Raw genomic sequence first — 15,298 nt, 5'->3', positions numbered from 1 at the left:
TAATTGCAATTTAACACTTAAATTTTCCCAAAAGATTGGTAAGGTATTTTAACATGGAAGTAAGATGATAACCTAAGAAATGCTGTTCTATAAATCTGTAAATTATACCACACTTGCATGTGTGATACATTCTTATTACTTGTGAACTTGGACTTACAAATTAGATTAGATTAGACTTACAGTGTGGAAACAGGCCCTTCGGCCCAACAAGTCCACACCGACCCGCCGAAGCGAAACCCACCCATACCCCTACATTACCCCTTACCTAACACTACGGGCAATTTAGCATGGCCAATTCACCTGACCCGCACATCTTTGGACTGTGGGAGGAAACCGGAGCACCCGGAGGAAACCCACGCAGACACGGGGAGAACGTGCAAACTCCACACAGTCAGTCGCCTGAGTCGGGAAATGAACCCGGGTCTTCAGGCGCTGTGAGGCAGCAGTGCTAACCACAATAAAAAAAGGATTTTTATTTTATGTTCTGTGAAAGTGACTTGTTTTTAAAAAAACAACAATGGGCACAAGTCATTTTGAGCAGTGAACTAAAGACAGATTGTTTTTAAGACAGTATTGACTTAGCTAAATGACTCGATCAACTACCCTGAGTTGTGAATTGATGAAATACAAAGTTTAACTTTTATGATGTAGGAAAAGACTGATAGCATGGGGCCACTAGTATAGTTTGTCCAAAATAAATAATTTTAGCAGAAGCACATTTAAAAACAAATATTTAGAAGTCATGTTTGTGAGATTGTGAGAGTTTAGTTTATTGAAGTCTTCAGGCCATGAGAATTTGTAGAAATTTCCAGGCTTGCAGAATAGATAAGATATTTTCATGACCACAGAAATAAAATTAAGTCCTCAGCAATTTGAGGAGAAGGGCTGGAAAGAATAATTTGAGTAACAAATTAAAGAGTTTAAGTAAAATTGATAGTTTACTGGGATTGAGTGACTGTGTGGGATCTCGCTGGGAAGAGGTTGAATCTTTTTGTTGCTTATGTTAAGACCTTTCTAAATTGTCATCCAGATATATCTATATATAAGCACAACCATTTTTTCTTTCTGTATGATAAATTTGTGTTCTTTTGTTACAGAACATTGGCAGCCTCATGTGATTATGTTTAGTAGCTGATCACTACAGTAGTGACAATGACAAACAAAAATAAAACTTATGATCTAACAAGTCAGGTTTCACTCAGACATCTGACTTGTATAGTATACCATCAGCTGGGATCAATATACATGACAATCTTCTGCCTGCTACTGTGACTAAAGGGAACTGGTTTAGCACAGTTGGCTAGATTGGTGGTTTGCAGAGCAGTGTGATGCCAACAGAGTGGGTTCAATTCCTATCACTGGTTTGAGGTTACTACGAAGGACTCTCCTTCACACCCTCTTCCCTCACCAGAGGTCTGGTAGTGCACAGATTAAATCACCATCTGTCATTTCCCTCTAATGAGGGAGCAGTCCCTTTGGTCTGGTTAGACTATGATGACACAACTGTAACTATGGTATCAACATTTCAAAATATGTTAGTTAACACTTTCCTTAAAATTATCTCTGAGACTAGCCATGACTAATATTAAATACAGTACCTGCAAGATTAATGTGTAATAAAAATATGAAAACTTAAAAGAAAGTAATATCTGACAATAAAATTGTATTAACAAAAAATATGAATAAATTAATTGACAAAGTAGTAGAAATTTTATCTTAAGTACATAAATTACAACATATGTGACTAGAAATTAAAATTTCTTGACTCTATCATATTTACTTAAGCAAGTATATCACGTGCTTTACTTTGTATCTTTATCTCAAATCCGTTAGTGTTTACAGGGACTAAAAGTAGGTTACTGCTTGTGAATGACACAAAGAGAAGGGCATGATGAATCTTGTATGGTAGGGCTGTCAGAACACATTAAGAAGTACATTAGTAATGCTATTGGTAATGCCACCATGGATCTCATCAATTATTCAGCTTGAAAAATAAAAATTTGATGCAACTCATGGTTCAGAAAATCAATATCAAACTCATTGCAAAATGCGTCGACTGATCTGATGAGAATTGTTAAGTATGAATTAATTGCATTCTGCCACCAATTTATAAACTGTAAAATTAGTTCAAGAATTTAACATCACTGAGAGCCATTCGAACACCTGGGGCCCAGTAATAATGAACATGAATTTCATGGTAAATTGTACAAGAAAAATAAGCCCCGTCAAATCTCATGCTTCTTGTAATCTATGACATTGTTCAACTGAAATGTCATTTTTACAGAGCAACACTTTTAGTTTTACTTTGATTTACAATCTATGCAGGTTTTAACTCTTACGCCATCCAAAACATATTGACAAGTTTCCCAGAAGGAATGGATACCATCCTTTTACAATGAATTCATCCACTTGCAGTATTAAATGAGATTCTTAATGTAGCATGGAAATGTTGATGAGTTGGTATTAATAATTCTTCAGGCTTTCCAATATCTCACTGGTATGATTCAGTTTTGAGTTAATCTTGTTTATTTCCACCCTGCACAAAGTCGGTTCACTTCATAATAATGTGATTATATAACTTATTTGCATTAATTGTACAAACCATGTCTGAATTCCCTTGGTCAATATACTTTTAAAACTTCACTGACATTCCAATGCAGTATTGACAGATTACTGCGTTGTCACAGCTGGTCACTTTGGGAGGATATAAAAAAACTCCACAGCGTTATGTTTGGCAAGTCAGAGTCTTCTTGTATCACAATCCTTCCTCAATTAGCACCCGAGATACAAATGATCAGACAGCATTTTGAGGCAATTTATAAGCAAAATGGCTGTCACAGTTACCAACATGACAATAATGCCTGCAATATTTGGATAACTGTGTGACAAGTGCTTTAAAATGTTTCCCCAGAAATTGATAAGGGACTGCTTGCTCCTGTTCTTGCTTCTATTTCGGAAAAGTGAAGAGCGATACTAGGTTCATCTCAATGCACATTGCCTCAATCTCTTGTCATGTGCACAAAATTGACATTGTAAACCATTTACCATTTAACAAAATAAACATGTACATGTGGGTACATTTAAAGGGATTAGAAAATTAGTATGATGTAAAAATATTGCAGAAGTCTCACCTGCTCTAGAGATGTGTAATAACATCACTGAATAGGTCATTTAGGAAAATAGGTTTGAAAATAAAACTAATTAATCTAAAGAAACATTAAAGTCAACCCAAATAAGATTGTCTTTTAATCATCTGATTCTTGGAGGTGCTTAACATGAAAGTAACAAAGAGATGGATAGGGATCTAGAGCAAAGTTATCTTGTAGTGTCAAATAATAACATTACTGAGGACACTCATCTGCTGAATATTTATTTTGACAAGATGATTATAAAGAGGCTCAAAGGTTATGGGGAGAAGGAGGGAGAATGGGGTTGACTAACTTATCAAGCATGACTGAATGGCGAAGCAGGCTCAATTGGTTGGATGGCCTAACTTCTGCTCCTATGTCTTGTGGTCTTATAACAAAGTGGTCTTTGATGAAAGATTATCGGGATGTACCTGAATATGGAATTGGGATTAAAGTCAGGTCATACAATCATAGAGTCCCTGCAGTGTGATGGTAGGCCATTTGGCTCATCAAGTCCACACTGATCCTCCAAAGAGCATCCCACCCCTATAATCCTGCATTTCCCATGGCTAACCCATCTAGCCTACACATCCCCAGAGACCGTGGGCAATTTAGCACGGCCAATACACCTAACCTGCACATCTTTGGACAGATAGTCATGATCATATTAAATGGCACATTAGGCTGAAAAGGCCGAGTGGCCTACTCTTGTTCCTTGGTTGCACGTGTGTTTGATGTAAATGCAAGAGCTGATTTGAAATTATTGAACTAGGCTCTGAATTAGAGATGTGTGGGTTATTAAGAACCATGAAGCATTACATCTCAGGGCAACTTTTCTGAATTTTGACCTCTCCCACAGGAAAGTCTGTCAACTGCTGGGCCAAAACCAACAAAAAAATGTATATGCAATAAGAAAGATTGATACATTTTTCTAAACTTAAAAGTTGGAAAATAGTTGGATGCTAAAATTCCTCAGACCACAATCTAGCTGTAACTGCTGAGACTGTGCATCATCAATGTTGGTACTGGTTCAAATGAGACCCAACTCAGAAATGCATTAATTTCTTTGTTTGCCAACAAGGCAAAACTCCTCATCATGTTTCCTCATGATAACACATGCTACAATCAATCATATTCCTGCCATCTTAAAATATGTATTTTGATTGATGAAGTTGAAGTTTGAACATGTATGAGACTCATACCATTTTTCCTGTCCACTATTTTATTCAGACATTAATTGTCTATTGTAAATGGAGTGGTACAATAAATGGATGCAACACAAGCGTAGTAAATGTTAATACGCAATCTTCATCGAAAAAAAATAGAAATCATTCAAAGTAAAATTTTCATGAACATTTGCATGTGAGCCATTTCTTTCCTTGATGAACTGTGTTCTTGAAACTAGTCAGTTACTGATTGACAGTTTTAGCCACCAAATCAGGAGATATATTTTTCTGAAGTACTGATTAAAACACTACTAATTGTTATTATTTATGAATTATCAACATTATTTATCAGTCCTTATTGGCAAAATCTACTATGTTCACTGCACAACTACAAGCTTACAAAAGATTCTTGAGTGAATTTTCGCTATTATCAAGTGATACTTGGCAAAGACATGTAAGGTGTGGATACTCTTAAGATTACACAACTCAGACATCTCACTGATAATTAAACATGCTCCTGAGTATCCAGTTAAGCAAGTGATCCACCCACACGCAACATTCTATTGCACTTAATTAAGGACGTCACTACATAATTGCAGAAACACTCGTGAGGCAGTTAGTTTGTACTACACTTCATGCAAATCAAAATTAAAACTACAATGTTTAAGTTTTTAGTAAAGAACCACAGAACTGTTGGGACATTGCAGTAAAGGAAGAGGTCAATTGGCCCACAGTGTTTGCACTGGCTGAACAAACTAGCCACCTATGCTAATCTCATTTACCAGGATCATGATTATAGCATTCCAGGTTACAGCATGTCAGGTACAGATTCACGTTCCTTTTAAATGAGTTCAGTGTTTTGACATCAAGTACCAAACTTGGCAGTGAATTTTATACACTCTTCACTCTGTGGATGAAAAAGGCTTTTCCCCATATCCCTACTACTCCTTCCAAGTTCATCTTAAATATGTGGTCCCTGGTAATTGACCTCTTTGCTAGGAGAATTAGGTCTTCCTTGTCCACTCAATCAAAGCTGTACATTATTTTATATATCTCCAACTAAACAACCTTTTGGCTTCTTCAATTCAAAGAAAAACAACCCCAGCTTATCTAATTTTTTTTATACCTGCAATTTTCAAGCCCTGGCAATATTCTTGTAAATCTTTGTACTTTCTATTTAGGGTAATTTATCTTTCTAGTAATATGGAGACCAGAATTGTACACAAAACTCTAGCTTTAGGTTAACAGTGTCTTATGTAATTTCAGAAATATATTTCTGCTCTTGTATTTGATATCTCACCCAGTGAAGGAAAGCGGTCATATGTCATCTTTACCAACTCATCTGCCTGTCATGCTATCTTTAGTCCAAGGATTCTCACTTCCTCCAACCCTCTCAGGACCCTCCCAATTCTTGTGCATTCCCTTGCTTTGTTGGCTCCCCCAAAATGCATAACTTCACAGTTCTCCGGACTGAATTTCATTTGTCGCTTTTCTGTCCATTTGAACAAACCATTGGTATCTTTCTGCAATCTACAGCCATCCTCTTCACTATGAACTATCTAGTCTATTTTCCATTGTCTGCAGATTTCTCAATCATGCCTCCAACATTTAAGTATAAGTCACTAACATATATGACAAAGAGCAAAGCACCTAAAATAAGCCTTGCAGAACACCAATGGAAACTGCTTTCCCTTCACATAAACATCCAATGACTGTTGAATGTCTAAATCAGAAAAACACACATGACTCGATATTAACCCCTGCCTCCATGTCCAAGGGGATTGGGGTGCACAGCAGATTGGAATTGGAGCAGAATAGGTACTTCCCCATTTGTGTCACTCTCTTGTTGGGCCATCATTCAGGCCCTGATGTATTTAGTTTGGTTCCTCTGAGTTGTGTAGTGTTGTTGGTGTCAGGGAAAGCTGATAGCAAGTCATTTTAAGGCCAGAAGTGGCCCAACCAGGTAATTTGTTAAACATTTTGCTGTTTTCTGTATTGCTCAGTAGGATCAAGGTTCTCTGGACTCAAAAGAGAAGCAATTAGTACATCTCGGGGGAAAAAAGCAGTAATACTTGGAATGGAATGTATTAATCATGCTGGAACTCCATTTTGAAGTATGAAAGGTGATTTGGACCAGTCAGTATCACACCTGGGGTTTACTGTTTGTTTTCCTTCTGAGCTATCTCAAGTGTTCTTCATTCCTGACTGTCAGCTTGTCTCAAACCTACTGCCTGGATTAGTAGGAGGATCTGTGGTTTCACCCTCTTCCTGTTCAAACTCTTGCTTCCACCTATTAGTTGGGGAATGACTTCTGCAGAATCAGGTTAGAGATCTGGATCTATGGTACTAGACCTAAATTTATAATAGATATATTAAGCCTCTCTGATTAAGCTAGAGTCTCCTAAAATAATAAAAAAGTCAACTCTTGCACATTTCTTAAAACCACTTGGGAGAAAAATTATTAGAGCATTTTCCTATCTTGTTTCACTTCAGTCACACTCTCAAAACATTGGGCCATAATGTGAACAGGATGCAGCATAGTTGGGCGGAGCATACTCTATCATAACTAGTTTTTGCAGCATAGGGGATTATGAATAATGTAAGCACTGTTATTGACTGATTGGTATGAACTGAACTATGATTTTATCTCAGAATGGGTCTGAAGGCAGAAATTATGTTAGAAAAGCTGCCAGTGTCCAGCCCAACCAGAGTTGGCAAACTTAAGTTAAAATGGTCCAGCCGCACGTCATCATAACTGTGCAAATTTATCACTTGCTCAATTCCCCCATTCCTCAATCACATTTACAATTCAAATTGGGCCTGCAGCCAAATTCTGCATCAAGATGAAATGTTTCTGATTCTTTAAATGCATCAATATTCTTCCATGTTAATGCTCATATTAAGGAGTAGTTACACTGTTTTGCTCACAACAAGAGTTTTAAATCATATTAATAGCAATGTGATGCTTTTATGAGTACAGATGAAAGTGTCTTTAGTCAAAATATCCTATTCTCAGCTCACTGTATATTAAACATGCATAAATCTCAAAGTTATTTATTTTAACACTATCCTAGCAGACATTTGTGCTTCTAATAGTAATTTGAAATGAACCAAATATGACTAAATTCTTTGTTACAGTGGGATATTAAACATTTCCTTCTTTTGACTTTTATTTGGTCAATGTGACATTGTTCACAATGGTTTCTCTTTTCCCAGCTTCCCAGGAATAAGTGATCCCTAATTTTATTGTGCTTCAAGTACTTGTAATCAAAACAAGATTTTACATAGGTGAGAAAGTACAGATGACATTATAATAGCAATTATAGAAGCCATTGTGAATAAACTTTATTTGTTAGCAGAAGAAATGCACGTATAGCTACTTATATAGAGCTGGCCCTGCACCTTTCTGCTCATTTCAGGTGAGATTTCTGAATACAACTCCCTGTACATAGACTGCTTTATGAAGTACTGTCCATGTTGAGCCGTGCTCTGTGATTCTTGACCGATAAGTCCAATGGATCACTTAAAAGTTTGGACAACTTTAGTTTGAGTAGGTTGGGCCATGTAAAATAAATGCTGTATTTAACTGCTCAGTAGCAACAAACGTTGACTCTGGAAATATTCAAAGTAAGTGTACCAAATTGGCTGAAATTGAGCTGGGTACTCGAGGATTAGCTCCTCCATCTCTCAATTAAAAGCTTATTTGCATAGGAAGTGCCAGAGATCTCATCTCTTAATATTTATATTCGGCTAAGGAACAGAAACAGACTTGGAGTTCCAGGCCAATATTGTGAAATATATTCTTTCTTCAAAATAATCATAAGCCACAACCTCCTTGCAGAGGGTGATAAGGTTTTGTGGCTTTTTTTTCCCCAGAATCCTTCAACACTCCAGAAGGTTATACCAACCTTACCTGATTTTCTGGAACCTTTATTATGAAATTATTCAAGCCACTGGTTTCAAATGATAATTTTTTATGATCATAAGGTGAGGGTCATTCCTGTTGCAGAACACTACTTCTGCATCCACCATCAGCATCCAGCTATGGATTAGATGGTGCATAAATTTCCTCACCTACTTTAGCGTATGGCACTTAAGTCCTCTAGAGTGACAGTTCCATTTCCCACACCATCCTAATTTGATATTTAATGCAAACAATTGCCAAATTTAATAACTTTCTGGAGTAGGAGCAATGTCCACCAGGAGTTAGGTTGAGTACTTCCAAACTAATTCCATGTAAGGCTTTCTTTACAACTCCCAGAAAGAGACTTTCTTCCAAATGTCTGGCTCAATGCAGTTGAGGCCCCACAAAGGTATTGGGCTTGATTTTGTGACCATGGATTACCTCCACTTTATCGAATCTCTCTGGTCTGGATAAATCTGGCTACAAAGGGTGGGTGAGATGCTGCACCAGTTTCCTGAACAAGTCTGTTAACTCACTGCTCCAATGTTGAGTGCAGTTCATAACACAATAGTAAGAAAACTTAGCTGGATTTATGCCAAGATCAACATTTGTTCATGTTATTTTTGGACCTTTAAATTGTGCTTAGGCTGGAAAAAGACAGACTAGCGCTGACATCACAATGGCCCAGGATGTTACATCCATTGATATTCCATATCTCTTTGTAGGAAAGTAGCTGGTATCCACTTGATGCTTCTGTCCGATGGCATGGGTGAGATCGAAAACTTGCGTGATTCATCATCCATCGTCGCCACCACCCCATCACCTTTCAAACACGAAGCTTTTGTTGTGATATGTCATGACAACTTTTTGGTCTTTGCTATAACAAATAATACACAAACATATTGTCCAATAGAAAAAGAACTTACTCTCCTATACAAACAGCAATTCCACAAGGTTAGCATTAAAAAGTTGTACAACTAAATGGAAATCCAGTAAAGAAGAATGAATGAAATAATTTCCATTATGCATCTTATTTTAAGAACTGTATTCAGGAGAGCAAGGGAAAAATATATTTAAAATATATTTTCAGCAATTAAAAATAAAGTTTTTCTTCATGAGAAATCTAAATTCTTTGTTATGCCACAAAATCATTCTCAAATTTTACATGAAAACACAAACCATTAACTTTTGCAATGTTGTACTTTGTAATCCAACAGTGACTACCATCTCCAGAATTATCCAAACACTTTAAAATCCATGCCAAAGTTAAAGAACAATGACTTGCAACACAATCTATTCAACTCAATTGGAATGGTTCATCTAAAGGCAGCACAGTGGGTGGATAATCATGCACAACTGCTACATTCTTCTCCTATGCCTTATATCCATATTAAAATGGTGCATTAAAAGTTTTTTTAAATCACAATATCAGAACAACAATTTTCAACTTTCCTTCATCATTGCAAACGTTTAAAAGTGAAAATACATTTTGATTTATGCATTACATGTTGGAGTTTTGTAAGTACTATAATCGCATTCTTTGTTCATCTCAGACTAACTGGATGCCCACAACAACAATGCTAAACCCACGTATACAACAAATAACATATTAACATTTGTATGACTCTGGTTTCAGGGAACTAAACCATAGACAACAAAAATAATTTTTAAAAAACCTTTACTCTACTATGTTTTAATAGGTATATGTATAAATTAAATAGCTCATGGATAACCCTTGGATATGATTTATATCCTGTGTGATGCTGGCCATTGCTTACTTAGAACTAGCTAATTGTTGAAGGATCAGGTCAGCTCACCATTAGGATGTAAGTGATATGCCAGGGACCTTCATAATGTAATAAACACTATCTGATGCAACATGGGATTTCTTCAAAACAGACCTGCAAAATGTGCACAATTAACTCATTTCTGATCCTTCAAAGTATCACAACGTACTGAATGGGAATTAGATAGTTTATGTGATACTTACTGGTGTTGGTTTGCATGGTTCGAACTGTGGTTGCTATAGGTGGAGGAGACACTGAGCGGACAGATGCATTGTCATCATCCTGAGAACAGCCAGCCTGGATTGCTCTTAGGTAGCTGTGACTTCTTGAGCGGAAGCAGCCAGGTATGGGCAGGTCCAGAGCATCCACTGCTTGGGAGTCCACCTCGCTGAAGACAGACTCACAGATATTTTCATATTGATTGCTGAAATCCATTTCTCTCTCCTTCAAATGTAATAAAGTGAAACTGAGTGTGGATTAAGCAATGAAAAGATAACTAAGTACAATGTTTGATACCTTTAGCCATAGTTAAGCAGTCAATGAAAATTTAGTCACATCACGGCCACACACCTGTCCGAATGATATAACATTGTTTGCACTGCACAGGACCTGAGGGGATATTGACTTCAGAAAACGATATAATGAGGGATGACCAAAAGCTTGTTCAAAAAAAAATTGTGAGACTTTTAATACAGATAGAAATATAAAGAGCTTGAGAAATTTAATGATGGAAACCTCAGTGACTGAAAGCATGGGTTCTAATGCTAGACTGAAGAGACTGACAGAAGAAGAGATCAATAAGGTTGGAGGATAGGGAGGTAAAATCCAAGAAGAGACTCCTGAGTGAGGGAGCCCCAAGGCTATACAAAGATTTACACAAAAACAATAAAGTTTTTAATTTCAGTCATGGGACATCCAGAAGCCAACGAGGTTAGTACAGAAAGTGATAGATCATTAGCAAGGCATGACATGGGCCACAGGGATTTAGATGGATTGATATTTGCAGTTAATGGAGAATGAGAATTTGACCAGGAGGACATTAGAGCAGTTGGGGCTTGAGATGAAAGAACCATCAACATCATGTTTGGATTTCCTGTAATCAACATTTTGAATGTTACTTTTAGACAGAATCTTAACAGGGGTTTCAAAACTGTGGCTACAAAAACATGATAGAAGCCGAGTCCATTGGAATAAGGGTAAGGCTGTCTCTAAGACTCAAGTTATAAGTAACAACTCACATGAAGCTCAGTAACACCTAATACCCTGCACTTTGCTTGATTGGTATTTGAATGACCAGTTCAATATAATTCTCTTTGCTAACTGCTGATGAATTACAATAGTGTTAGGTGAAAAAAGGGTAAGAGGATATATGTGTGAAGCTTACATGTTGGCATACAGCAGCAGGACTAATAGCCTGTTACTTTGCTTTGGATTCTATGTAATTCTATGTAACGTTGGACCATTCGTCGCTGGCATACTGTGACAGTAATATGTATGACCTACAAGGTGACGAAGGCTGCATCTCCTTCCCCGTCAACATAAAGTCGAGTTGTTAATTCAGAAACAGGAAGTGTGTTGCATGAAGTAGATTAGCTGTACATCAAATAATCATGAAGGGTTAAAATTCAGGACAAAAGGGATTTGGAAATCATTTTTACATCAAGCAAGATGAATTGGATGAGTGGAGAATTTTGATTTTTAGTCATGCACTAAAAGCCATTTGGCCAGAGAGCTGTCATCTAGCTCATCGTGCCTATACCTGGTCTTTTATACAAATATCTGATTCCCCCATAACCCTGCGATATTTCTTCTTCAAATGTATCTCTAACTTCCATGAGAAAAATACTACTGAATCCACTTCTATCATCCATTCAATACTACTATGTAAACTAAAGAATTATATTTTGGCAAAAAAGTAAGTTTGACTATCACAATAAGTGAAAACATTTGACCTGTTCTACACATTTAACTAAACATGGAATAAAACCGTCTAACCTTTTGCATCATGACTTCCCTCATGAAGTAGTAACTAAGTTGCTAAGCTATAAATGGAAAAAACACATTTGTGAAAGACTAAAGTATCTGGTTCAAGTTAAGTTGCCTTGATGATATTAAATCCTTAGAATATGCTTCCTCTGTCGGGATGTTGGTCGGTGTGGTCAACTTTCATTTATGTAAGATTCTTAAACCATGTAAAGGAATATTGCTGCTTAACAGTTATATGTAACTATATGTAACTATAGTTATATGTAAAACTAATACCACTTTGAGAAAGAAAATAGACTAATTCACGACTGAGTAATATTTCACTAAGACTATACAGTACTAAATGTTCAATTTTTTTTAGATAACTTACAGCGTGGAAACAGGCCTTCCGGCCCAACAAGTCCACACCGACCCGCCGAAGCGCAACCCACCCAGACCCATTACCCGACATTTACCCCTTCACCTAACACTATGGGCAATTTAGCATGGCCGATTCACCTAACCTGCACATTCTTTTTGGATTGTGGGAGGAGCACCCGGAGGAAACCCACACAGACACAGGGAGAATGTGCAAACTCCACACAGACAGTTGCCTGAGGCGGGAATTGAACCTGGGTGTCTGGCGCTATGAGGCAACAGTGCCTACCACTGTGCCACTGTGCCGCCCAATAATGTAATGTTGATTACATTATTTTAAAATTATATTGTTGCAATACCTACTTTAGCCTTTTCCAACAAAGTCATGACACATACAAAAATTGAAACTTCTCAGGACCTCTTCATGGCATCTATGCTTGAATGATGTTCCAATATTGACCATCTGTTAATTGCTTTGTAAAGGGGGCGCTGAATTTCCATCATTTACAATATGAGCTAATTGGAAATAGTCAAAACCTGTTTCAACTGGTGGTCCTCCAGCTATAATCATGCTGACTGTTGTCAAGTATGATACACTTCAGAGAATCAGGATTTCTGCATGTATGCAGACGGCAGATATGGTGTTTTGCTAGCTACCAGCTGACAGACACAAAAAAATCACACGGCTACATGCCACGGTACAACATTTATGATGATACAGATTCAACGCTACTGAATATGATGATCTCCACTTTGATTTTGTTGACTTTGAACCTTTTCACCTTCTCAGTTCTAATTCATGTACTTCATCTCTGATAGGTCTTTTAAACATCACTCATAGCAGCAGCAGAGAAGGATGAAAAGTCCATAGAAAACAGTCACATGACGCATGCATACCATTCACCAGCACAGAAATACAAAGCTCAGTGAGGCCTCAAAGTCACATACGGTGAGCCAGGTGTCAGAGTCCAGGACAACTGGGAAGATTCTGGAGAGAATCTTAAGGGGGCTATCGATGTGCGCTCTGGTGGGATTTGTGGCAGAATCATGGGAGAAGTCTGGAACAGCAGTAGAAATATTGTGTGGTTCATTTCCAGAGTAGGGCAACTAATAAGGGGCAACGTTTTCACACAGGGTATGGGTATGGAATGAGTTGCCAGAGGAAATGGTGGAGGCTGCCACAACTGCAACATTTAAGAGGCAGTTGGATGGGTATATGAATAGGAAGGGTTTGGAGGGATATGGGCCGGGTGCTGGCAGGTGGGACTAGATTGGGTTGGGATATCTGGTCGGCATGGACCGGTTGGACCGAAGGGTCTGTTTCCATGCTGCACATCTCTATGACTCTATGAGTCTACCATGAGTGCCAGGATGTCTCAGACATTTTCAGTGATATCCACCTCCACTGACATAGTGATCACCTCCTCGGAGCTTCCTTGGATCCGAAGATACAGATGCTGCCTAAGTGGGAGCTGACTCTGACCACTGCCCTGTACATTCAATCCATCAGCTTACGTCAGGTGGAGGAAAGCCTCACTTTGGTCATTCAGCACCTCACAGAATTCCTTGCGAGTTCCTGACAAATAAAAAAGTGTAGGTGGATGATGAGATAAAAGATGGAGAAAGGACACGTTGCAGTGGAGATTTTCTCAAAACAATTCAACTCCTCTTCCTTGGTCCCCCGTAACCATTCTGCAAAAGCCCAGAGTCTGCCTCCTGTCCCATTGGCTGATTCTGCCTCAACTGTCTCCCCCCACACCTTCTTACTCCCCCCCCACCCGAAGTACAGTGAGGACAGTCTTTCATAGAATCGTCAGAGTTCTCAAAACCTAAAGGATGTTGGCCATGAGGTCTCTCAGGGTCAAGGGAATGAGCCTCCATTTGTCCTGAAGCAATAGGAGTAGCACCATATTAGTCTAATAGGAAAAGGAAGGGAAAGAATTTGTAGATTCTCAAGGGAGTTCACTGAGGTGTTTTGAAATTGTTTAATAGTTTACAAATTGCTTTATCTGTCCTTTGTGAAATAAAGTGATGAAAATTAGAAATAGGATTTAAAAGGATAAGAGATCCAAGATGTTGTTACGAGGTTAAAAAGCTGATATATCTAACCTGTGGCAACTGGAATGAATGTGACAGGTTGGACCATGAAAATATTTCCATGTTTTAATTTATTTGAGTTCATTTCTTATCCAACAGATTTCATTCAACTGTTTCCTTAATTAACTTCGTTCACATGATTATTTTAATTCCACAAATATGAAACACAAACATTTAAATTCACTCAAGTATTATATTCAAAACATTATTTGACAGAAAATATTTGTTTCACATTGAACTTACTTGCATTTATTTTACTTCACTAGGCATGACTCTAGTTTAATTAGATTTACAACTTTTACAATATATTTTCTACTAACCATTCTTTATGTCCTCGTATTACTTTTAAATGCTCAGGATCCAAATTGACTTCTATACCCATTTCCTCAATGTTTGGTAGCAACATTCTTAATGTTTTATCATCAGTGTCAAAGACAGCCTCTGGAGTAGCATTTTCAATGCTACTATCTTCAGTGTTTGTTGAAACATTAAACGTTTCCTGATAGACCACATTAACAACCTTCCTTTTTAAGCCAAAACAAGTATTTTCTTTAATGTTCCTACTTAGATGTTATGATGCTCTGATGTTTTTTAACAGGTGATTTGATTCTGTTGTTCCCTTAAGAGGAACACTGAATGGGTCAGGTGGCTCAGGTTGCAATTGTACTTTACAAATTGTACGATACAATGTAGGTGGCAGTTTTGCCACTGTGTGCTTGCATATGACTAATAAATCTCTGGTGTAATACCAACATCATCCTCTGCATGTGACTCATATTAATGAAGAGGATCAGAGATTAAAGGAGTCTTGGTCCCTGCTGTGCAGCACTGGTTCATTCTTGCACTCTGATGCATCTTGCCTGAGCCTCTTCA

The 15,298-nt window shown here is 37.7% G+C and overlaps 1 protein-coding gene across 2 annotated transcripts in view; it reads right to left on the bottom strand.

The window, feature by feature from the left end:
- Positions 1-15,298, bottom strand: part of LOC132822969 (disks large-associated protein 4-like) — a 222,005-nt gene that overhangs the window by 94,736 nt on the left and 111,971 nt on the right. For both annotated transcript variants that reach the window (XM_060836438.1, XM_060836439.1), the window contains one exon: positions 10,189-10,429. In XM_060836438.1, the coding sequence (XP_060692421.1) occupies positions 10,189-10,429 (241 nt within the window). The remainder of the gene's footprint in view (positions 1-10,188; positions 10,430-15,298) is intronic.

Source organism: Hemiscyllium ocellatum, chromosome 15 (genome assembly GCF_020745735.1).
Source record: "Hemiscyllium ocellatum isolate sHemOce1 chromosome 15, sHemOce1.pat.X.cur, whole genome shotgun sequence".
NCBI classification, from domain to species: Eukaryota; Metazoa; Chordata; class Chondrichthyes; order Orectolobiformes; family Hemiscylliidae; genus Hemiscyllium; species Hemiscyllium ocellatum.
Note: the sequence above shows the minus strand (reverse complement) of the source record. Positions and strands in the feature narration are given on the sequence as shown.